Source organism: Peromyscus leucopus, chromosome X (assembly GCF_004664715.2).
Source record: "Peromyscus leucopus breed LL Stock chromosome X, UCI_PerLeu_2.1, whole genome shotgun sequence".
In the NCBI taxonomy this organism is placed as follows: Eukaryota; Metazoa; Chordata; class Mammalia; order Rodentia; family Cricetidae; genus Peromyscus; species Peromyscus leucopus.
The window spans coordinates 17,519,594-17,544,935 of NC_051083.1; the positions used below are offsets into that span (position 1 = coordinate 17,519,594).

Sequence of the window (25,342 nt, forward strand, 5' to 3'; positions counted from 1 at the left end):
AGCTCCACAATCCTATGGACACCTGATTTTTTACAAAGAACCTAAAAGGAAACACTGAAAAGAAGACAGCATCTACACCAAATGGTGCTGGTCAAACTAGATGGCTGCCTGTAGAAGAATGAAAATAGATCCATATCTATCACCCTGAACTCCAAATGGATCGAGGCCCTCAATATAAGACCAGCTATCTCAAACCTAACAGAAGAGTGCCTTGAACTTATTGTCAAAAGAAAGGACTTTGTGAACTGAATACCAATCGAATAGGCACTAAGATCAACAATCAATAAATGGGACCTTATGAAGCTAAAAATATTCTCTGAGGCATTGGACACCATCATTAAAACAAAGTGGCAGACTACAGAATGAGAAAACATCTTTGCTAATTACATGTATGACAGAATCTAGAATACGCAAAGAACTAAAAAACTAGACATCAAGAAAACAAATATCCCAATTAAAAACAGGATATAATTAAACTGAGTTCTCAGAAGATGGAACACAAATGTCTGAGGAACATTTTAAAAATGTTCAACATCCATAGCCATTGAGGAATTGTAAATGAAAACTACTTTGAGATTTCATCTTACCCCAGTCAGAATGGCTAGAATCAATAAAACAAATGACAGCACATGCTCTTGAGGATGCAGGAAAAATGGTACCACTTATCTATTGCTGGTGGGAGTGCAAAGTTGTACGGCCACTATGGAAATCACTATGGAGGTTCTTAGGAATCTGCAAATTGATCTATCACAAGATCCAGCTATACCTCTCTTGGGCATATATACTCAGAGTCTACATGTTACGACATAGACACTTGCTCATCCATGTTCATTGCTGCTCTATTCATAATAGCCAGAAATTGCAGATATACATTTGGAAGTTATTTTGCTATGGAAGATAAGCCATACCCTGGGTACAGATGTATGGATGAACTAGAGAAAGAGGGAGAGATTGAGAGAGAAGGAGGAAGGGAGGGAGGGAGAGAGAGAGAAAGAAAGAGAGACTTGGAATCAAAGGAAAGAAACTGTAACATTTGATAATTTTTTTGACAAGGATAAAGCCATGTGAAATTGCCTCCAAAAATTTAAAACCCACAAGAAAGGCTTCAGGAAGCCTGTAGTTCTGAAATATTTATTATGGGCCTTTCAGAGGAGCTAGGACCACTGTCCTAAGTACTAGTGGTACAAATTAGTTTCTGCTCTCTAAAAGCCTACAGTCTAAAGGGAGAGACAGGAAGTATAAACAGCACATCAGAATTGCATACAGTGTTATTAGCATTATGAAGGACTACTTGTGAATGAGTTAAAATATGAGTTGATACTGTAGTATAAAGTGGATTTAGCTAAGTGGGGGAAACCTAAGTGAAGGAGAACTTTTCAGATAGAGAAAGCACGGAGCAACGAGGCTGTAGGATTCATTTGCAGAGTGAGCTTGAGCTTAGGATGAGTGTGGAAGCTGTCAAGAGTCTGAGCCAGAGACATCCAAAGAAGACAAATCATATAAGGACTTAGAACTTCGTTCTATGAGCAGCAAGAGCAACTGGAAGAGGTTGGGTTGGTGGGCTGTTTGAGTACCAGATGGGAGCATAGTGCTGTGCACAGCACTTATTCTTATTCTCAGAGTCTGGATGAAGGCAGGGGTTACCCATTTAACATCCACACTCTACCCCTTTCACTGAACCGAGAGGAACATGAGTTGCATAGTGTGGCAGAAGCAGTGGCAGATATGTGTTCTGAGTATCATTCCAGCAAGTTCCAGAAGACTCTGAGATTGCTTCCATACCAGGTTACACTTCGCGAAATATAGAATTGTTCATAAAAGATTTTATTAATTGTTTGATTCTTATGACAAGCTTATTTGATAAAGAAAATAGCTACCAGCATGTGGGAGCATGACCAAATTCTGTCCAAAATAGAAAGCATTATCTGATTTATTCACAATCTCATTAGTTTTCTCTCCCTCTTTTTACTCTTACCTACTTTTCTAGAAGATAAGTAATGTTTCTATATTTGCAAAAAGTCTTTAAATATATAGTCATTTATAAGTCTTTGTAACAATATCCTTTTAAGCTTAGCTCAAATAAGGATTTTTCTCAATTAGAAGTCATTTGTTCTATGTACTAACGAGTTTAGTCTGCTCTTTCACATTTACCAAACTGATAAATGAAAGATATCAGGGCAGAGACTGTATAGTTTTTAAGCACTTTGATTTATTCACATTTAACCCAAGGCATTTTAAAGTCAGGAAGATTCTTCATTCATGGCCTTTTCCCAAATTATTTCCTCAGCAAAAATACAATCAACTTAGTGCTGAAGGAGGTGAATTCCATTAATTATCCTTTTAAGATAGGAAATGAATAGCTTGGGGGGAAATGAGCATTCAAAGACACGTTGCGTCTGTACTCAGTTAAGGACGGTGAGCTGCTCCAAGATGGAGGGCCACAATTCTGAAACTGAGACCTGAAAGTGACAGATGGAGCATGGCATCTTACACTACCTGAAAGGAGGGGGTTTTGATCACAGCCTTGCAGTTAGCCTTTGCCCATGACTGAACAACCCACAGAAAGGCAACGTTCCCATGTGATGTAAGTTAGGTTTCTTTTTAAAGTAGTGGAACTCAACCTTGCTCAAATTATGTTCTTCAGTAATAATGTGTCATCCCTTCGATAGGCATTTAAAATTCTCATAATGATTTGTATTTGGTGAAAAGGTGAATATCTCTACAAAACCTTGTATATACTTAAGAACAACATGATATTTTGATATATGTTTATATAGTGAAGAGGTTAATGATGGCCACACTAGTAAAATGCCCATTTTTTCCAAGTTATCTTTTTTATTTCATGGAAAAAGCATCCTAAAACTTATGTTCTTAGCAGCTTTCCAGTATGCAATGTAGTGTTGCTAATCATAGTCCTCCTGCTGTATATTAGACATCTAGACTCGCATCCTACCCTCATTACCATAGCTTTCACCCTTAGTATCCTCCTCATGTCCCTGTCCCTAATAACCACCATTCTACTCAGGTTCTATGTTAAGCAGGTTTAGAGTCTGCATATACATGAGATCATGCAGCATTTTTCATCTCATGTTTCGCTTAAGATGATACCCTTCAGGTTCATTCATATTGTCATAAAGAGTTGTTGTCAAAAAGACAAGAAAACATGGTCCCACTGCAGCCAGAGTCTGTGTTGAAGTCCGTGGCCCATGTTTCCACTGAGGGCCATGTGGATGCCGGGGTCAGGTCAGCCATCTGAGTCCATGTTGTTGGCCAAGGGACATGCTGCAGCCAGCCCATGAAGATCTGAGTGGCCTGGCTGCTACCCAAAGCCGTGGTGACATCTGGGCCACAGCTGCAGCTGAGGGTTATGTCTGGGTCCATGACTCTACTGCAGCCAGGGTCAATGTTGATGCCCAAGGTTCTTGTTACCATCAAAGGCCACATGAATGCCCAAGATCCGGGGCCAAATTAGTGTCTGAGGACCACGCTGATGCTGGGGCTGTGCTGATCTGAATGGCCTGCACTGCCACATGAGGCAATGGTGTCATGCAAATCTGGCTGCTGCTGAGGACCATGCCTGTGGTCTGTGTTGCCACAAAAAATTACAGGGAAGTCCATGGTTATGGTTGCAACCTGTGGCCTTGTTGGTGTCCAGGAGCCATGCAACCAGAGCCACCCTGATCTCAGTGGCCTGTGCTTCCACCCAGAGTCAGGATGTAATCCAGGCCAAAGCTGCTGCTGAGGACCATGTCTGAGTTCATGGTCCTGTTGCAGCTGGGGTCTGTGTTGATGTCTGTGGCCCAAGTCACCTCAGGGGGCCATGGGAGCCATGTCTGATGGAATCAGAGGGCCATGCTGAAATGACTCTGACTTTTGCTGACGCTGGGAAAGCTGGCCCTGCTCCTCACTGGACACTGTAGCAAGAGAGCTGGCCCTGACCCTTATGGGAGAGCTGCCCCCACCTCAGGAGAAATGGCCTACTGCTCACCATGGGCGAGGAAGAACTATGCTGATAGCATGGGCATTGGGGAGCTGGCTCCGCCCACCTGAGGTGAGTGGTCCCAGTGGCCTGGACTGACCAGCTCAACTACCACCCAGGCCCACAGCCGGGCCTGGGGTTGGCCCATCATAACATCTACCCCATCTAGGACCTGCTGGAGCTCGTGCAGGGACTGGTCCTGTGGAATGATGGCTTCAAGATATCCATGACTCGGGAGGCTGCAGGAGGCCTGAAATGAGTTCCGGTGAGTGTGGTGGTATTGTGTTCCCCAAAATATTGTGCACCCTAATAAACTTATCTGGGGTCAGAGACAGAACAGCCACAGTATTAAACATAGAGGATAGGCAGTGGTAGCACACGCCTTTAATCCTAGCATTCCAGAGGCAGAAATCCATGTGTTCAAGGATACAGCCAGGCATGGTGACTCATCATGCCTTTAATCCCAGAAAGTGAGCCTTTGATCCCAAGGAGTGGTGGTAGAAAGGAGAAAAGAAAGGTATATAAGGTGTGAGGACCAGAAACTAGAAGCATTTGGCCTGGTTAAGCATTTGGTTGGTTAAGCATTCAAGCTTTTAGGTTTTGAGCAGCACAGTTCAGCTGAGAGCCATTCGGATATGAGGACACAGAGGCTTCCAGCTGAGAAGTTGGCCAGGTGAGGTTAGCTGTGGCTTGTTTTGGTTCTCTGATCTTCCAGTTCACCCCAATACCTGGCCCAGGTCTGATTTTATCAATAAGAACCTTTAAGATTCCTGCTATAGGTGAGTGATGATGGTGTACCAGAAACCAGAGGCCTTGAACAAGACCAGTGAGTGACTCATTGCAACGAACATTTGCAAGTAAAGCTGATAGGTGTGATGCACTGTGCTCACAATGCCACCAGGACCAACGAAGAGGTATTGGAGAGGCAGGAAAGATGGAGACGTGAAGAAGGTTTTTTTTATTGTTGTTGTTTTTATTCTTTTTTCTCTTTGTGTTTATTGTTAGTTTTTAATCTTCGTTGGGGGCACTTCAGGGAGAGGGAAGGATACGGAGGGACTAGGAGGTGAGCAGAATTGGGGTGCATGATGTGAAATTCCCAGAGTCAATAAAGAAATTATGTTTTTAAGAAAGATAAGAAAAAATGTTTCTCAGTGTGTACAGAAAAGAGAATCCTTACACATTCGTACTGAGAAGGTGCATGAGATCAACAGTAAATTAGAAAACAGTAAGAAAGTTCTCTGAAAATTAAAAGTATGAACATGATGTGATCCAATGATTTAATAACTAGATAACCTAAGGAAATTAAATCAGTATTTTGAAGAGATATTTATATTCTCATGTTCATGTACCATTATTCTCTGCTGACAATTAATGTAAAATATTCTACTTAATTTAATAACAGAGATCCATGAACTTAGTGAATTGTTTACAGCTGTGAAAATAAATAATTGGCTTTATGTCACCAAAACAAGGTAAAAATGATTGTCTATTCTAGTGATAACTATTTGTTATATATAATTTTACTATATTAAAACTAAAACATTCCTTTTTGATTAGATAGAAAAGGGGAAGTGCTGGGGGATGTCTTTCTGTGAGTGAATATGTGTTGTTCCCATTGGTTAATAAATGGACTGCTTTGGCCTAAGGCAAGGCAGCTTAGAGGCATGTGGGAAATCCAGGACAGAGACAGGAAAAAGAGGACAGGCAGCGAAGAGACACCAGCCATCACAAGGAGAAGCAAGATGTGAAAGTACCGGTAAGTCACAAAGCCACGTGGCAACTTATAGAAATCGATTATTTTAAGTTATAGGAGCTAGCAAGTGAGAAGCCTGCCATATGCCATGCAATTAGTAATTAATATAAGCCTCTGAGTAATTATTTTATAAGCAGCTGTGGGACTGCAGGCCAGGTGGGACCAGAGAAACCTTCTGACTACAAATGGTGCCCAATGTGGGGCACTAAGCCATATAGACCTAAGAAAGCTTAAAGATTCTGAAAGCACAGAAACAGAGTCACACTGGGATTTCTAGTCTCACAGTCTCATGCCAGCAGCAACACAAACTTGTCTTGTGTGTGTATATATAAAGTACTATGCAATAATTGATTGATTGATTGATCGGTTTCATTAGAACAGAAGCTTCACAAGAATGGAGACGTCTAGCTTTCCCACTTTTAAATGGATGAATAAATCATACCACACAGTTCCCTTCATGTAATTTACAAATAACAAAACATGCTGATACAACTCTAAACTTCTATTTCAAAATTAAAATTTTCAAAAATCATAGGGCAATTTTAAAGATTGAAGATTTTTTTAAATGAATATTTGGATAGATAAAAGATGTGTGAAAATATCTAACATGGGATAAGGGACTCCACATCAGACGATGGGCTTGAAGAGAATAGGCTTTCACACAACTTTCCTCAAATTGGAGTCCAAGAAGACAGCATGCAAATTAGGTAGTCATTTCCCTTCTATTCAGAATGGGGCATTTTCTTCAGCTTATATGCACTCATCTTACAAGTAGCCTATACTTTACTCCAGGATGGGGAATATTGATAATGGCAGGATTGCTTATTAGAACTTCTTTCTATGAGAAACCCCTGAGCCTGGAAATATTTTAACTGCAAGTCCAGGGAAATCTTTATCTGGTGTGCAGAGCAGGGTGAAGGAAGGAAATCATGGTCTGCAGAAGTCCTATGATCTGTCCAGGAATGAACTCTATGCTTGGCACCATGCTAATTAGAGTTTGTTAATGGGAGTGAGACTGGTGAAAAAAAGAATATTTTCTATAAAAATTATAGAAATGATCCATGGACCATGTGATTAACAAAAGTTAAAACTTATAATTCAATAGCTTGCTAGTACATTGGAAGAGTCATACAGCCATGATGATATTCTAATTTTAAGATATTTCTATTGTCCTCCAAAGCAATGACATGCTCCTTATCAATCATTCCTCATCCCCCTTGGTCTTTTAGGCCATGAAACCACTAATACATCCTTTGCTTATATAGATTTACCTATTTGAGTATTTTGAATAAATTGAATCATAGAATGTGGTCCTTTGCTTTTGGTTTCTTTTCATTAGTATAAAAAATGTTGAAGGTTCATCCCTGTTGTAGCATTTATTAGTACATGATCATATTTCCCATTCCCCTTCCAACTCTCCTTGTATCTGCATCTCCCTTCCTAACTTCATTCCTCCTCCCTGTTCTACTCCTCTGTTTCTTGATAACCCACTAAGTCCATTTAGTGCTGGCTATGGACTTCCTGTGCTCCAGAATAGAAGAAACTCAATGTATTCTGTGTAATGGTATTAAGTTACAGAAATTCAAGCAGATTAAGACATCCATATTCTTTGGAGCAATGTCTTTTGTCCAAGGTCATGTTTTCTATGTAGACACCCAGCTATATCAACACCATTTCTAGAAAAATAGTTCTGTATAAATTTTATGTACGTGGTTTATGAAAGCATATGTGCACGTGTGTGGGAACCTGTGGAGGCCAGAGGTCAACTCATGATGATATTTCCTTTATTGCTCTGCACCTACCTTTTTGAGACAAAGTCTGTTCAGTAGACCTGAAGCTCACTGTTTTGGCTAGAGGCAGGCTGGCCAGTGACCTCCAGAGATCTGCATGTCTTCAACTTTCAGCACTGGGGATACAGACATGTCTCATATCACCCTGGTTTTACACTTATGGTGGGATCTGAACTCAGGTCCTCATGCTTGTAAGCACATTACCTACAGAGCCACATCCTTTTTCCCTCCTTTTCTGACTCAGTGCCCTTGTTGAAAATTACCATAATTTTGAAGGTTTTAATTCTCTTTATTTCCATTTATTTGAATGTATGTTCCTGTACTTCTTCTAAATAATTATCTTCTTTACTGTTGATTTGCAATAAATTTTGAAATTTGAAATTCTAAGTCCTATACTTTGTTTCCTTTAAAGCTAGTTTTGGCTTTTCTGAGCTGTGCAATTCTGTATGAATTTTAAGATGATACTGTAATTTAGGCAAATAAATCAGTATGAATTTTCATAAGAATTATGTTGAATTTGTAAATCAGTTTGAGGTATATAATCATCTTAGTGATAGTATGCAACACAAATTGTTAAGCGGACTTATTAATAAAAAAACACAAAGCCAGATATTGGGGTGAAAACTGAAAGATCAGAGGAATAAAGCAAGCCAGCCACAATGTCTCACCACTAGGAAATCCTCAGCCCAAGAGAGCTACTTCCTGTATAATCAAACCTTATATACATTTCTGTCCCTGCCATCTTACTTCCTCTCTCCTCCCAGCTACATCACTCCCTCTTTCCACCCATTTCCATCACTTCCTGTCTGTCTGTACAGACCTCTATGGTTAACTAGTGCTGGGATTAAAGGCATGTGCCACCATGCCTGGCTCTGTTCCCAGTGTGGCCTTGAACTCACAGAGATCTGGATGAATCTCTGCTTCCTGAATGATAGGATTAAAGGTGTGTGCTACCACTGCCTGATCTCTATGCTTAATATAGTGTCTGGCTTTTTCCTTTGATCCCCAGGCAAGTTTTATTTGTTAGAGCACAAATAAAATATTACTACATTAGTATGTCTTATGAAGCATGAATATGGGTATTTTCCTGTTTAGAGCTTTCCCAATTTCTTTTATCAATATTTTATTGTTTTTAATGGAAAAGTCTCACATTTTTGTGAACATATTTTTAAGTATTTTATTCTTTTCTACGCTACAGTTAACCAAATTATTTCCCCCTTTAACCCATTTATTTTCTATTTAGAATCTACTCACAATAGTTGTACATATTTCTGGGAATACAGTATGACATTTCTATATATTAACAGTGTATAAATCAGACGAGGTAACTGGTAAAGCCATCACCTCAAACATTTATCATATCTTTGTAATAGCAAGTCAGGAATTATTCAATTCAATTTTAATTTTAATTTCCTTTTCAGATTGCTCCTTTGATTCTGTATATTGCTATAGTTTGTGTTTCCAAAAGGAATGTTTTGAAAACTTAATCCTTACTGCAACAGTGATATGAGCAGAATGGGAGGCAGTTAGACCATAAGGCCTCCACCCTCAAGGTTGTGTTGCTACTGATTCTAAAAGGTCTTAAGCTCCGAGTTGGATCTCGTTTTCTCGCACCCTCCCCTTCTGTCATAAGGTACAGACAAAAGGCTCTCACCAGGTGCTGGACCCTTTACCTTGGACTTTTAAGCTTCTAGAACTATAAGCTAGTGCATTTTAACTTACTATAGATTACCCAGTCTCGGGTATATTGTTATAGCAGCTCAAAATGAGCTAAAAGATAAACCATGCATCTGGAAACCCTATTTGGACAGCTGTGAGCAATATGAGAAAAGCAAATATATATGTAGGATAAGCATAGAATCAAAACTATAAAATAGTTACTCTTCCTGGGTATGTTGGTGACATATTAGTGCTTCTGCTTCCAAAATTTAATATTAAACACATGAATCTCCCAGGAATTTAATTACAAGTCAGGCTGTTGTCACAGGATTTGGGATGGGACCTGGAATTCTGCCTTTCTAACAATGCCTCAGTATAGACTTAGGAGCTTTTATTTATTATTTTCAAATTAAAATTCATTCCAAATTATAATACCTCCAGTAGATCATTTTCCCATTTTATCGATAAGATTGGAGGGCAGGGTAGCAGAGGGCAGGGTATGATATTTGTGCCACTATTTCACCAGGTGGATTGTTTTGTCAGGCCAGTTGTTACTGTAGGTGGCAGAATTCACAGCTGGGTAAGATTGGTGATTGTTTTTATCCTTCAGTAGTAGTAGTATGAATAGATGTCTAAAGCTATTCCCCTAAGAAGGCTATGGCAGACCCTGTTGTTTTACTGGTGATAATGAATTCTGCAGTATTACTACCATCCCTAGGGTGTCAGGCTGTAAGTTAAAAAATATGGATAAAGCTCTGGCCATATAGCTGTATAGGGAAGACTATAGATAAGTAACCACATTCCTTTCTACTATTTTTCATCAGAATACTAGAGGATTTATATATTTATAAGCAAAACATAAGAGACAATTCCTGTTGTCCTTAGCACCTTTTATTGAAGAACGACCCTTGGTGACAATATGGCAGGCATATCAATGTCAGCCAAGAGGGGAGTGGTGGAGGACACAAATGCAGAAACAGTAAGATTCAGAAAAATAATAGCAGTACATGGGATAGACAACTCCCCGAAATTGTACAGCAAACACTGATTCTTTATCTATATACACTGCCCCATGCCTCACCCCCTTCTAAGGAGTTAATCTTCAAATAATACAATATTCTGCCACAGAATGAATATTGGTATACACAGCTCCTCTGGCAAAGAGAGGGAGCTGCCAAGTTCCACATGGGTAGAAATAGCTGGCAGTCTACCCAAGTTCTTCCATCTGAGGTTTGCTACTTGAAAAGCAGCACCTTCAGGGAGGCTGGAGTTGAGGATGCAGTCCTGGTACTCTTTAGGCAGCTTTTTTGGCACATGAGGTTAAGTGGCAACAGAAATATGAACCCAATCTTGAAAGAGAATTTTTATGTTTTTATTCTCTTTTCCTGTGCATCCAATGTCTCCCTTTTTAGGGCTTTAATTCCAGTATATCTATCTCATTCTCTTAGATTCTACTTGGGTATTTACTTCTACATCTTGGCTGAGTCTTCAATCATGGGACTTGAGGAGAGTCAATTATCTAGAGCCCTGGGGATGGAGGAAATAGTTGTATGATAGTAATCCTGCATTGACTCCCTTCAATCCACCCTGCTTTCTAGTGAGGCTTCTGTAAGTATTTGAAGGGAAAGAGTGGAAGACCTTTGGGTGGGGGGTGCCAATCTTTTGACCCACTTTCACGCTGCTATCTTTTCCTGGACCTTGGAAGATGGCTGATCCCAGAAACCAAGACCAGAGAGAGCTATCCCATGCCAAATAGTACTGGCACTTTGCAGTGATGTTCCTCACTATGGAAATGCCACAGCAGGAGTAGGGCATGCCAGTGTGGGTTCAGTCTATTGATCTTTGCTACTTGGTATATTTTTGAGGTTATCTTTCAAATCCTTTTGAAACCCAGCCAACTGAGTTCTGAATCCAACTCTACCAACTATTTTGAGGTGGGATGAGTGACAAAATGAGAATTTAGGCTATGGCTGTAGCCCAGTGATACAGCACTTGCCCAGTATACATAAACATAAGGCCTTGGGTTCCTCCTCCAATGATGCTAAACAACAAACAAACAAACACAAACCACAGTTAATAGCATTTTTGGTAATCATATACTTCAGGTATAATAAACATAACAAAGGCTACAAATATCCAGCCTATGGCCATCATATCCAGCACAATGACTGCTCCTTGCCAAAAACATCTTCAAAGGATAAAATACATAACTCTCACACATCTCTGAATGACAGAACATATAACTCTCATTATCCTAATACAAGACATTTGAACTTCTTTATTGATTGTCCTAGGGCCCATTATTAAAAGAAGGTAAGGCAAGTGTGGCCTTTACTACAAGTATTTCCTCACCTTTCCCAATTTTCCTTTGGGTAAACTCTCAGCCATCCTGAACAGAATAGCACAGAACATAACAGCATAACACAGCACACCATAGCACTGCACAGCACAGCACCTCACAGCACTGCACACCATCGCACTGCACAGCACACCATTGCATTGCACACCATGGCACTGCACAGCACTGCACACCATGGCACTGCACAGCACTGCACACCATGGCACTGCACAGCACTGCACACCATGGCACTGCACAACACTGCACACCATGGCACTGCACAGCACTGCACACCATGGCACTGCACACCATGGCACTGCACACCATGGCACTGCACAGCACTGCACTGCACAGCACTGCACACCATGGCACTGCACAGCACTGCACACCATGGCACTGCACAGCACTGCACAGCACGGCACTGCACAGCACTGCACACCATGGCACTGCACAGCACTGCACACCATAGCACTGCACAACACTTCATAGCACAGCATAGCTCTTCACAGCACTGCACATCATCGCACAACACAGCACAGCACTGCACAACACAGCATATAATAGGGGCTACAGAGCTTTGCTGCTCAGTATAGACTTCGGGGTTATGTTTAAAATAATTTGTAATCTTCTACTTGAGGGGAGAAAGGCAGTACTGATATGGTAAAAGTGGTTCTTGTGGAGGCAGCAGTACTATTAAAGCATACCCAGAGAGCCACAGACAAGGTTGCCACCCCTTTAGAATACCCTGCTGGCCAAGAGTCTCCAAAAACTGTCAGACACAATGTGGCGAAAATGGAAGACAGTGACCAGTATCTGGAGCAGCAGTGCAGTTCCTTGGCAAATTCTTTGGTTGGATGAGGAAACACTGTAGTTACAATGAACCTCCAAGGACCCTGAGGAACTCAGCAGTAACATGTGGTGATGCCAGGGCTTGGTTGTCTTGGACTTCTGCTGTATTGATGGGGGACAACATCAAGGACTGCACCCAGTTAGTAAGGAACATAAGATTGAGCTAGATAAAAGGGCAGTTTGGTGGTGATTCCCCTCTTGCTATTGCCCTCCTGAATGCTGTTCCAGGACAGAAGATGGCTACAAATGTAAAGTCTTGGCAAAAGCAACAGCTTTAGTGTTTTGTACATTAATCTGTGGTTTTACTTTTCATAGTTTCAGTTCTCATGATCAACCATGGTTTGAAAATACTAAATGTAATATCATAAACAACTGATAAGTTGTAAATTATGTGCCATTCTGAGTAGTGTGATAAAACTTTGCTCCATTCCACATGGATTATGAATCACCTATCTATCCAGTGTATCCATGCTATATAGGCTACCTCTCTTTAGTCACTTATTAGTCCCCTCAGTGATGAGATTAACAATTGTAGTATATACAGGGTTTGGAACTATCCGAGATCTCAGGCATCCACCTGAGGGGGATGCTTTAGTACATAGGCCAAGAAGATAAGGAGGGATACTGTCTGTCTAGATCCTGGATGGATCATAATTTTCTCTGGAGCCTGGCCCTGGCTGAAAGTACTCTTCTAGTTTTGTTTCCTTGAGGCTAGCCACTGAGAAAGCAGTTGTTAGAAGAGTGCCTTCCACATTCTCCTTCATTCATTCCTGCATCCTAAAATTTCTAGTTTCAAAACGCAGTGAGAAAACAGTGAACTGTACTCAGAAATGTTACGGCCATCTAGACCTCAAGGAAGCACATAGGTAAGCTATGGCAGGGGGGCTCTGGGTTCAAGGGGGAGAGCTTTCTTAGGTCCTTGAAGCTATGGTAGGAAGAATTCACTGCCTCGGCACTTGCTTACTTAGCCACAGTGGACTCAGGCTGTCTACACAAAATGTTTTCCTTCTGGCTAACACCCCCCTCCCTAACTTATTTCTTCTTGCCTCATTAGTTAAAAAAGAAAAAAAAACATAAAATTAAATAAAATCAAAGATCATTTGAAATATAATAAGAATCCTCTCCCCCAATAATAAAGCTATATCCTGAAGTCAGCTGCAATAGAGATATTAGAGGCTCAAAGAGTGAAGCCCTGGCATTCGACTCCTAGTGATATCCAGGCCAGATACAATTAAAGTAGTAGGTCCATCATGTTATGGCAGGAAGGCCATAGTAAAACACTGTCAGCTTGCTGTCGGGGAGGGTAGACATGGAACCACTTTGTTTAAGCTGGGGTTTTACTGGAGGGGAGGATGAGTACGGGGGTATACCCAACATTTGCTCTCCTTCTATGCAATCTCTTCTTCTGTCTCCTGCTGCGAAGTTTGGGGGAGGGCCTGATGCTGGTGTTAGGTGAATGCATTCAAGTCAAGCAAATCTGCTTGGACAATGGCTAAGCTAGGCCACTAGCCTGAGGGAAGAGGGAAACTGCACAGGCAGTTTCGCTCTGAACATTAAGAGGGTAGTGTGGCAAGGGGGAACATTGAGTTTGTGATGTCTTTGGTGTCCTAGTACAGAGATGAAGGCACTTCATTGGTTCTATGGGTTCCCACTCACTGGGAACGAGCACATGGCAGTACAACCAGACCTTGCTTCAGCTCTGCGAGGCAGAAGCTTAAGGCCTTCCCAGGCTCTCCTCGATGGCTGGCCAAGGTAGATGGCTGCAACCATCTGCTAAGTAATTTCTATATAGTCAGCTAGCAAACTGCTACTGAAGATTGAAAGCACTTTCCATTGGGGATAGGCAGGGGTGCAGTGGCACCAGTGGAATTAGAAATTGTTGGGCCCCAAGTGCAGGCTCTCTTTGAGGCATTTCAGCTGCTCTTCCCCAAGTTTAATCTTCTCGTCCAGCTCTCTCTGTTCAATGATGAGAGCAGATTTCATCTTCACAAAGTGCTGGTAATCTTGGAGCTGGTCCTGAGGCAGGTATCGAGAGACCAGACCGAACACCAGCTTCTCCCTGTGGTCCACGTGCTCCTTCAGCTCCTTGGCATCTGCCAACTGGTTTGTCAGCTGCTTCTTCTTCTCCATCAGCACCACCTGGGGAAGCAGAGGACCAATTAAAGGCTATCCCAGTCCCCAGGCATCTGCACAGCAGTCTTCTACCAAGGAAGCAGCTCCAGAGCAGCTATACATTCTGCTAATTAACCAGCCCTTGATTTCCTGCTCCAAAGTACTCGTTCACACACAAACCTCCCTTGCCTGTAGCTGCAGAAAGACAAGCATGACAGCACTTTTGGATAGGAGGTGTGCAATCACATCTCTCCATCTCTAAGGCTATCTTTAAACCATGGACCACCACTTGGTTTGGCATTGAGGAAGCCTCTCACAAAGCTGATCTAAGTCCCTTCCATTTGCTGAACAAATATCATTGTGGTGATGCCTTCTGTATGGTGTCTCTTTGGGACTAAGTCATGCCTGGGGGTGTGTATTTGTGTGTGCAGGTGTATGGACCTCTTACGGTGGATCAAAGCTACTTGTACAGGGGAAGGTAATGGAGTTGAATTCAAATATGATTACAGAATAATGAAATAACGTGCAAAACTGAGGGTCTCTTTGCAATTCTAAGGGGGATCAGAGGCAAATTGGCTGCTGTTGTTGCTGCTGTTCCTGTTCCTGCTGCTGTTTCTGCTTCTGCTACCACTCCCACCCCTATCACTACCATCACTATCAATCACCAGCACTAGCAGCTAGCACTGATTCCATATTTACTCTGTTTCAGACACTATTTTATGCAATTAACTCGGATTATCTCAACCATCACAGAAAACCCATGAAACAGGTTGCACGCTTATTTCATTTTGTAAATGAAGCAACTAAGACGGAGTAAAGCTAAGTAAGCTGCTTTAGAGTCACACAGCTAACATGCAGAACCAAATTTTCAGGGCACTAAAAAGCCAGTGCTCTCACTCTTAATGCTGTTTCCTGTCTCCATTAAAAGCTAAAGAGGCATTTCTCCCATCTACACCCTCAGAGACAACATCTGTACCTTCTCCTGGTTGGTCTCTGAATCGATGCTGTTGAGAGCATTCTCTACCCGGGCCAGTCGTCCAGAGAGTGACAGCAACAGGTTGACCACTTTGTCCAGGTCCCCAATAAACAAATGATACTTTTCCAACTCATTGGATTTGCAGACCGCTTTTAAGTTGGCCTCTACCTCCTCTCCAAGGGCAGCATTGGCATTGATGTCATCCTGGAGCCCTCGCTGGGCCTCCCTCAGGACAGAAAGTTTCCGACCAATGCTTTCAATGAGCTGAATCTAAGAGAGTTAAATAGAAGACAAAGGATGAGCATGGCCTTCAACAGAAACAGATTTGGGCTTAGGAGAATACATGCCGGCATCCTGGCACTTGGGAGGTGAAGGCAAGAGGATTACAACCTGGCCTACATACTGAGACCTTGTCTAAAGGACCAGACTAAAAATGGAAGGGGGAGGAAAGGAGGGGTAGGGCAAGGAAAGACAGGAAGGAGAGAGGGAAGAGATAGAGTGCAACCTGAGCAAGTGATAAGCAATTCCAGTTTTCTGAATAGGTACCTTCCTTCCCTGTTTGGTAGGAATTTCCATGTCACCACCAGAGTTCCTGGTATTAGGAAAGTGGTACCCATGGACCCAGCCACATTTGCAAAATGCAACTGAGACTATAATAAATGAGAACTAGAGAGCTTCTGAGGCCCTAGATTGGAAAGAATTGTCATCAGATATTTGCTAATCACTTTCTATGCTCTCCTTTGGTGCTCATGACAGTGTGCTAGGCCCTTGTCCCCTTGGATCACTTTTGAGGCCTTTGGATGAGAATGAAAATTCTGCAGTGACAATGACTGTGCTTGACTTCTAGCTCTTCCAATTTCTATCTGCAGGATCTTGAATGATTTGACTTAATTGAGCTTCACTTTCTCTCTTTGTAGAAGGATTGTAGGTAAAGTGTTGTGTCCATTATACTGAGTGGCAATTATTCAATAATAATTAAAAAGACTTAGCACAGAAGGTGTCAATAAAAAGTAGGCCATCGTTATTACTATTGTTCAATATGACCCATTACCTCCACCTCATAACCATTCAGGTTTAGCTCTCCGCTCCACTGTATCCACAGCCCTCATTCTTGCCTGTCTGAATTGATTCTGTAGTTCCACTTGCTCAGTTTCTCTGTACGGGGGTGGGGGGGGGTATTCTGTTTCTTTCTCTAAGGCCCAGCTTTGCCCCTACCCTTCCTATAGGAAAACCGCTTCTAGAAGTCTTCTCTCAATGGTATCTTTCTTTTTGAGCTTTGAAGTATTTTACCCTAGGGGTATAGCTCAGTAGTATAGTGCTTCATTAGCATATATAAGGTGCTTATTTCCATGCCTAGAACTGCAAACAAGCAAACAGAAAAACCACAAACAAAACAAAACTTTTAGAATCAGAACATTACAGCGTGAGGTGGTTTGAATAGGAATGGCCTCTAAAGGTTCATATATTTGAATGCTTGGGTCATTAGCGAGTGACACTACTTGAGAGGGATTAGAAGGCGTGGCCTTGTTGGAGTAGGTGTGGCCTTGTTGGAGGAAATGTGTCACTCAGGGTGGGCTTTGAGGTTTCAGAAGCTCAAGCCAGACCCAGTCTCTCTGTCTTCCTACTGCCTCTGGATCCAGATTAGAACTGTTAGCAGCAATGTCTGCCTGTGCGCTGCCATGCTGCCCACCATGATGATAATGGATTAAACCTCTGAAACTGGAAGCCAGTCCCAATGAAATGCTTTCCTTTATAAGAGTGGCCATGGTCTCTTCACAGCAATAGAACAGTGACTAAGACACAGTGTAATTTTAATTTGTTAATTCTATTTCATGTGTGTGAGTTCAATCCTTCACTGTTCATTATCAGTGTCTCAAGGGAAGTACTGCCTATGTGTTAGGTTTTGTTTTCTGTGTGATGAAGTGTCCATGCAAAACAACTTAAAGGACTAAGAGAAGAACGATGTTCTTTGGCTCACAGTCTCAGATGCTTCCATTCATTGTGGCAGCCAGGAGCAGAGAGTGAAAGCCTGTACTATAGGTTTTCCCACCCTCACCCCTTTATTGCATCTGGGCCCCCAGTCTATAGGATGGTGCCATCCGCATTCTGGGCATGTTTTAGTTAATCTTCTGTGGAAATGCCTCACAGAACTCCCAAAGGCATGCTTTGCAGCCTCTAGGCACCTATCAATCTAATCAACTTGACAAGATTAAGCACCATAGCCTATTCCTCCCATTTATAGCAGTAATCAGTTGTGTGACTACACTCACAGGAAGGCAATGAGTAGACTGAGTGGAATTTTGCAGTCATATAAACCCCTGGATATGAATAATGTCTTCTAAAAACTCTGAAACTTCAGATACAAAGTTTACTTCTTCATCTAGTCTACCTTTGTCCAGGGTGCTGTGACAATTTATAGTAAATATGATCACAGAAGCAAACTATTGACTACTGTGTCTGAGACAGTAAATGCCCAATGCACATTTATTTGTGCTTTCATTATCATAAGCATTATTATTAATATTATTATAAGGAATTCAGGAATACATGTCTAGGGGCTGTTGAGATGTGTCAGTGGTTGAAGGGCTTGCATGCACACATGAGGATCATAAGAAGCCAGGCACAGCAGAATGTGTCTGCAACCCCAGCATTGGGGGATGATAGAGACAGAAGGACCCCCAGAGTTCATTGATGAGTCAGTCTAGCCAACCACTAAGCTCCAAGTTTAGTGAGAGCAACTTTCTTATAAAGACTAAGGTAAGAAGCAACTGAAGAAGAAACCCAGTGTTGTCCTCCAGCTTCCATATACACATGCACACACATATGTGTGCACACATACACATCCTGGTACAGACATATACCAGAGCGAGGGAGAGTGATCCAGGAAGCAAGACAGAGTGAGAACAAGCCAGTAAGAGAGAGAGAGAGAGAGAGAGAGAGAGAGAGAGAGAGAGAGAGAGAAGAAGAAGAAGAAGAAGAAGAAGAGGAGGAGGAGGAGGAGGAGGAGGAGGAGGAGGAGGAGGAGGAGGAAGAGAGGGGAGGGGAGGGGGGGGGAGGGGGAGGGGGGAGGGGGGGAGGGGAGGGGAGGGGAGGGGAGGGGAGGGGAGGGGAGGGGAGGGGAGGGAGGGGAGAGGAGAGGAGAGGAGAGGAGAGGAGAGGAGAGGAGAGGAGAGGAGAGGAGAGGAGAGGAGAGGAGAGGAGAGGAGAGGAGAGGAGAGGGAGGAAGAATGGCATGATGCTATCCTGGGTTGCCTACAGCCTTTGTAGCCAGTATTGCATTGTGCTTAAGATCATGAACTCTAGCAACAGACTGTTTTGAATATCAGACCTGCCATAAAGTAGTGGTCTGACCTGCTAACATATTTACTCAACCTCTCTGTGCTTCAACTGCTCTACAGGAAAAAAGCAGGAGAACAATAGCACCCATATCAGAGTGGTAATGAGAATTAAGTGAACTAATACAGACTTAGGATAGTGTCTTGTACACAGGAAGTAAGCTCCTGATTTATTTATTATTGATTTATTATTATTCAAGTTTAGGCTTCTGGGATGTGTAGACTTGGAGTGTTCCTTTCTGATAGCTCATTTGGAAATGTTGAAGGTGACCAATGCCTGTTGTCAGGAAATCATCATGTTTGTGCTTGGAAATGTGGGGATGATCACCAAATCCACTGAGAACTGGGAGCCCAGTGACAGGAAAGAGGAAACATAACGAGGTTTCAAAATCTTCTTGATGATTTTGTCACCTTCCACTCTCTCATACAAAAGCCGATGTCAGTGTCAAAGGATGACCCACTTGGATTCTCACTTCCTCACCCAGATGCCGACCTCTGGGGACTGAGGGAGAATGGAAATGGAGGGAACGCTTTACTTTGCAGGACCTGGGCTATATAACCTGACTCTTTAGCCTGGGGAAGGCATACTGTATGCACTGTATGAAACTGGCGAGTCATCACAGGCTCAGCCAGAGCTGAGCTGTTTTTCTGGAACACTGCAAATTGATGACCTTCCTCTCCTTTCTTCCTTACACACAAACACTGCCCTGCCCCACCCACGGTCATTGCAAATCACTCTCTGTTATTCTGTTCTTTGCCATTTCCAGTCATCTCTCTTCCCTTGGCTAGACTTTCATTATGTTTGTCCCTGGAAAGGCCAGGCCTTGAATAAGCAAGGAGCCACTCTGCCATGTTCAAGAAACATAGACTCCAAGGAAGAGCATCTGGATCAATAACATTTGACACTTCCATGGTCCAATTATTTCCCTGACATTTTGCTTCAGATGGAAAATTGGAAGGAGGGCTTCTGAAAATGGCTTTATGTTTTCCTACAGGTCATGTCCTGAAAGAGAAATATGGGCAGAAGAGCAATTTACATTGAGTTCACATGTCCACAAAATGGTAAATTGGGCCTTTGAGGTTGCTATGACAACTCTATTTGCTTATGAAATAAAATAGGTAAGTGCAAGGGGTGGGTAAAATGATTCCAGGAACTTGATTAAAAAACTAGGCTACTGGTACTTAGAGGAAGAAAGGGAGGCTTGGAACAACAACAACAACATCCCCATTTACCTATTTTGTATTTTCAAGAGATAATTGACCATCATTGCAAATAAATAATAGTCTGCCAGCCTATAATTTCTCCTTAGTCAGTCTGTTCTCTCTCCCAGAAACTTACAGAGAATACAAATTAATGGCACTACCATTGGCCAGAGCTCTGATGTGCCTTAGGCAGTGAGTTAGATTGCTTAATTCAAAAGGACAGTATGGGAAAGCAGAAACCCAGTCCTGCCTTGAGTCCAGGACCCGTTATTTAGTATGTAGCCTTGGAAAAAGTAGTTCCTCTAACTGGTTAAAAGAGTGGGGGCAATAATAACACTTACCTTGCAGGGCTAGGGCTGTAACTCAGTGCTAAAACTCTGGCCTGGCAAGGGCAAGGCTCTGGGTTCAGCCCTAGCACTACAAAAGAAAGAAAGTGGGGTGGGGGAGGCAGGGAGGGAGGGTGGAAGGGAAGGAGGTTGGTTGGGGATGCAGCTCAGTGCAAAGTGCTTTTCTAACACATGCTAGGCCCTAGTTTTGATCCCAAATGCTTCAAAAATTTCCACTGAGACTCAGGTTGAGCATCAGTGTAGCACACATAAAGTCCTGGGTTCAATCCCCAGTGACAGACAGACAGACTGGCGGGTAGGTAGGGACACACACACACACACACACACACACACACACACACACACACACACACACACCCTCCAAAGCAAGATGGTTCTAAGGATCAGAGAGATAATGATGAGTGCTTCTACTGTTGATTAGAGACTAGACGGAGGAGAGCTGTTTGATTTCCATACTAAAATACAGGACTGACAGGCATGCTGAGGGTGTGGAAGGGCTAGTTGTCCTTCAGACACAGCTAAATGCTAGAAATCTCTGGGATTTCCTTACCTTTTTTTGAGCCAGTTCATAGTCAACTCCCTCCTCTCCCAGGCCGGCCTCTGCCATCTCAGGCTGCTCTTTTAACTTATTCAGCAGTTCTGCCTTGGCCACAGAGATATTATAATAGGCTGAGTAAGAGGTAGGGACTCCTGGGGCCCCTGGAGGAGGTGAGAAGTGCTGAAACTCTTGTCTGTGGAAACAAAAGGTGACCATTTGAGCACTTTTGTTGAGAGACCACTGATGTTTCTCCTTCCTTGGTTTTCTCTACCTATTACATATGGCACCACTTTCCTTAGCTATTATAAAATGGACCAGAAGGCACTGTTCAAACATGAACAGGTCACATGGAGGCTATCTAAAAGGCAAATAAAGGCAAACTTTAAGAATGTAGAAGCCTATTTCCATGTCCCTCTATGTCCCTGCCCTTAGTAGCTCATAGGATGTTTTTATCATTTGGCTCAGTCATTAACACCCTATTAAAATATAGAAGAACTTACAAGACCTCAAAGTTGTGGGCTTCTGATGATAAATGATTCTCCTTAGTTAATGACCTCAGGGGAGGGACTGCGCAGCAGAGAAATGTGTTCCTCTAGGCCTCTACCTAAGCATAGAGCCTACTCAGCCCAGCTCTACCTGACCTGCTTGCTTACAAAGGTACCCCGTGGCTTTCCTCATACTCTTATCTTTTATCCTGATGCCACCCCTGCTTGAAATGGCCACTCCACTGTAGATGTCCCATAGCAAAGTGTGACCTCAGCCATGATCACCATTTTGAAGGCTGGGATTTGCATCCCTGCCAAAAATTTGTCACAGCCCATCTTATCTCTCATGAGCTCTCTGATACTGCCTCTTGTAGGGCAACCCTTTGGCCTGAGAATGGACAGCATCCCTCCACTTCCAGAATATTCTCACTGGCCCCACTTCCAGAATATTCTCACTGGCCCCAGCCTCTTGCATGGTTGCAGAACCAAATGAGGAGGATGAAACCAGTGACAACCAGGGCTTGACCGGTATAGCAGCAGACCCCGTTGCCTTGGGTTCACTGAAGGCTTCTCAGAGCCCCAGCCAGTGGAAGAGAATTTCTCCCCAGGATAGAAATTGTTCTGACTCTACCCTGGCTTGGATTTGTACTCTTCTGACAATAAAGCTTCTTGTCTAGTGGGAAAAGGGCGAAGTGAAGGCTATAATGTCAGGTTTCAGTAATGGAGGAGTGAACAATTCTGCCCAGGGTTTATGCAAGGGCAAAGTCCTCTCCCCCCCCTCTCTCTCTATATATATACACACACATATATACATATATATATACATATATATGTATGTGTGTGTATTTATGTATGTATATGTGTATACATATATGTACACACACACACACATATTCCCTTTGCCTAGCAGCTACTCCTACCATCCACCTGTCTGTGTCTCTAGCCCTTCCTAACCTCTAGCTGTTTGAAAAGGAAAATAGGAGAAACTCATTAGTCATTTTTGCAGCTATTTGTAGCTCTTAGATAAAGGTCAAATATAATAGCTAAAAAAGCTCCACAGCTATTTACTGATTCATGCTATGCTGTCTCTTAATTCATCACACAAAGGCAACCTGGGCATGCCAATAATCCTCATTCTAGAGACATTTATTTTACATGGAGGGTTTCAAGCTTGGAACTATGATACTAATCTATATATGCAGTGCTTGCTATACCCCAGAAACTGTCCCAAGACAGGTAACACACATGTGCATAGCACACACATGTGCACATATGGACACTCACAACTGAATGCTCATCATAACTACTTTACAGACAGGAAACATGAAGAACCAAGAGGTAAAATTATATTCCCCAGGTCATCAGCCAATAAGCTATACACCAATGTTTTCTCCTTTGGCAACCTGACTCCACATTTGTGCTTTTATCCTTTATATTATGTGATAGTGACAAACGAACAACTTGATACTCTACAAACCCCCTATTTATAAAGGACTTTTGAGCTGGACTATGCCTTTGATATCAGAGAAGAGAGAATATTCTGGAGGGAATGCAAAGACATGAACTTTGAGAACTCCTATTTTTAAGAATTTTTAAGAATGGTACACATCAATGCTGAGTCAGAAACTGTAATGATCAAAACTAATGTGCTACATGGAAAGTCAGTTCCTCAGCAGATACAGCCCTACACCGTGTTACAGTAGATCATATTAAGCACTGTGCTCTAGGGTACTTTTCCTCATTACCCTCATGAACAGGTAAGTGATTACAAGGAATCTATAGGAAACTAATCTGAATTGGAAAGTAAACATTAAATGTAAGATCAGAACCTTCCATTGAGCATTGAGAGAATGTGCTTAGAGTTTGCAAAGCAAACTAGATGTATTCTAGCATCGGTTATTAGCCTGGAGCAACACTTGTTAATTTCCATGACTTCCCTCCATATGTGTTAAGAATTTGTAACTAAAAAGTAAATTTGTGGTAAAGATATACTGTGGCTTAGCACGGCTGAACTTTGGATGTCTTTATTGCATCTCGCATTGCAAACCTTACATGTCTGCTGGCCTCAACACTATCTATCTTGTACTGTCCTCAGGTCTGAAAAGAATCGACTTCAGGACCCGCGGTACTGAAATGACACTGTGGGCAATGTGTTAGACTGTCTGTGATCTTGTGAGACAGTTACACTTCCTTCCTTAGCTTCACTTTTCTCTTCGGAAGGTGGAGGGGCGGAATTACAACTCTTCCTTAGGTTTGTTGGGGGAGACTAAATCAAGACCCTAATCAACCCTTCCGAAATTTAAAATACTTCCACTACACCTGACCTCCCAAACTCCACAACTTAGTAGCCCAGCACACTGTCGAGTGTCAGTGGCTTCTCTCTCACTGAAGGGCTGACTGCCTCTGCTGCTTCCCAGCACCACTAAAGGTTATTGTACAGACTCTTGCTAGCTTGGGAAAAGGTCAACACTCCCTCACCTTAAAATGCCAATACTGCTAAGTGCATGTTGCTTTTGCATCATTGTAAACCCTAACAAAGAGTACATCACATGCCAGGAATTATCTGTCCATGAAAATACTTAAAATCATGCTCAGCATATCATAAACAGGTGGGAAACTTCAGCTACTATGGAAATGATGCTCTTCCTTAAATCTTTATCATCTGAAGGAACATTTAGAATTGATTTTTTGCAACTAGAAGCCAAGGCTGTATGCAAATGAATGCATTCCCTTGCAGCCTATAATTCATCACAAACCAATGGCTGGAGCAGGTCATCTGATGTTTAGCAATAGTGATTTCTTTCTCAGTGGCCCAGGTGTCAGGACAATAAAGGTTCCTAAAGGCAGGAAGTCCATAGCCTAGAACTGCTACTTCTGGCACACATTACCCTCTAAGAGAGAGGATAATGCTGTAAAGCCCCAGCCAACTGGAAGAATAAGCCTTTGTGAGAGAGGTTGCAGAATGAGGAGAAGAAGAGGAGGAAGAAGACGAGGAGGGGAAGGGTGAGGAGGGAAGGGTGAGGAGGACAAGGATGAGGACGTGGACGACGAGGACGACGTGGAAGACGAGGACAAGGCTGCTGCAGCAGCTGCAGATGCCTGGATTTAGAGGCAGACAGATCTGGATTTGAGTCTTTGCTGCACAATACTGAATTAATTAGTCTCTTATTTTGCTCAACTTCAGCTACCTCATTTGTCAGATGGGGATGATAATGGCCAACAGGGATGTTGGGAAGAATAACTTAAATAATGTACATTAAATGCCAGGCAGTGTCTGGCACATAGAAAGTGCTTAATTGAAAACTTATTTGATTATCTATTTAGCCTTTTGAAATATTAGTTCAGTGCCTACTATCTGCCAGGTAACCTTTCAATCTCCCAGCTGTAATACATAACAAGCACAACACAGCTAGTTTCTGCAACACATTTTCCAGTTGCAATAAGGCAGCTTGAGAAGTCGCCACATGTGGTCTGCTAAGGGCTTCTCACAGAGCCCAGGAGCTGGGCTTTATAAATGCTTTCCTTATGGCACCTCAGAGAACTGCTCAATCAGCTCCAGATAACCAAGTAACACGATTAGCCTGTCCATAAAAGTCACATAAACAAGGTACTTCTAATAGCAGCTCCTCCCAGGCAAGATCCTGCTATAAAAAGATTTAAAGAAAGCAATTAGGGGACACCTGTCTGCTCATCCCCAGTGGAGCTCTGAAGGAGGGGAGGCAGAGCTAAGAAGCCAGGCACTGAGCAATGGAGATCATGGTGCTTCGGTTCGGGAGCGAAAAGGACAGACACACACTGGGGTGCACAGATGAGCATTGACATAGAAGTCAATGGCAGTTCGCAATCCTGTTTTGATCTCTCAGCCCAGCCAGCTCACCCTGTCAACGACTGCCTCCTGTCTGGCAAAGCAAATGTGAAGCAGCAGCAAAACAAGAGGGTGGAGAAAGTGGAGGAGACAAAGAATGCCCTTAGCTGTTG

General features: G+C 42.5%; 2 protein-coding genes across 3 annotated transcripts in view; both read right to left on the bottom strand.

The window, feature by feature from the left end:
• Positions 1 to 3,431: 3,431 nt before the first annotated feature.
• On the bottom strand, positions 3,432 to 11,986 carry LOC114709999 (keratin-associated protein 16-1-like). The gene is made up of 2 exons (XM_028894025.1): positions 11,534 to 11,986; positions 3,432 to 3,584 (listed from the first exon to the last, which is right to left on the bottom strand). Exons 1-2 carry the CDS (start codon positions 11,984 to 11,986, stop codon positions 3,432 to 3,434), a joined length of 606 nt encoding a protein of 201 aa, XP_028749858.1.
• Positions 11,950 to 25,342, bottom strand: part of Shroom4 (shroom family member 4) — a 101,932-nt gene continuing 88,539 nt past the window's right edge. For both annotated transcript variants that reach the window (XM_028894037.2, XM_028894039.2), the window contains exons 6-8: positions 20,892 to 21,072; positions 15,457 to 15,726; positions 11,950 to 14,507 (exon numbers count right to left, since the gene is read on the bottom strand). In XM_028894037.2, coding sequence (XP_028749870.2) covers positions 14,238 to 14,507; positions 15,457 to 15,726; positions 20,892 to 21,072 — 721 coding nt within the window. In that variant the 3' untranslated portion in view covers positions 11,950 to 14,237. The remainder of the gene's footprint in view (positions 14,508 to 15,456; positions 15,727 to 20,891; positions 21,073 to 25,342) is intronic.

Excerpts from the sequence above, each read along its gene's own strand:
- LOC114709999 (XM_028894025.1), bottom strand. The coding sequence starts at position 11,986 with ATGGTGTGCAGTGCTGTGCAGTGCCATGGTGTGCAGTGCTGTGCAGTG. Across the intron at positions 3,585-11,533 it reads CCAAAGGAAAATTGGGAAAG|ACCACAGGCATGGTCCTCAG; the intron begins GTGAGGAAATAC and ends GTGGCAACACAG.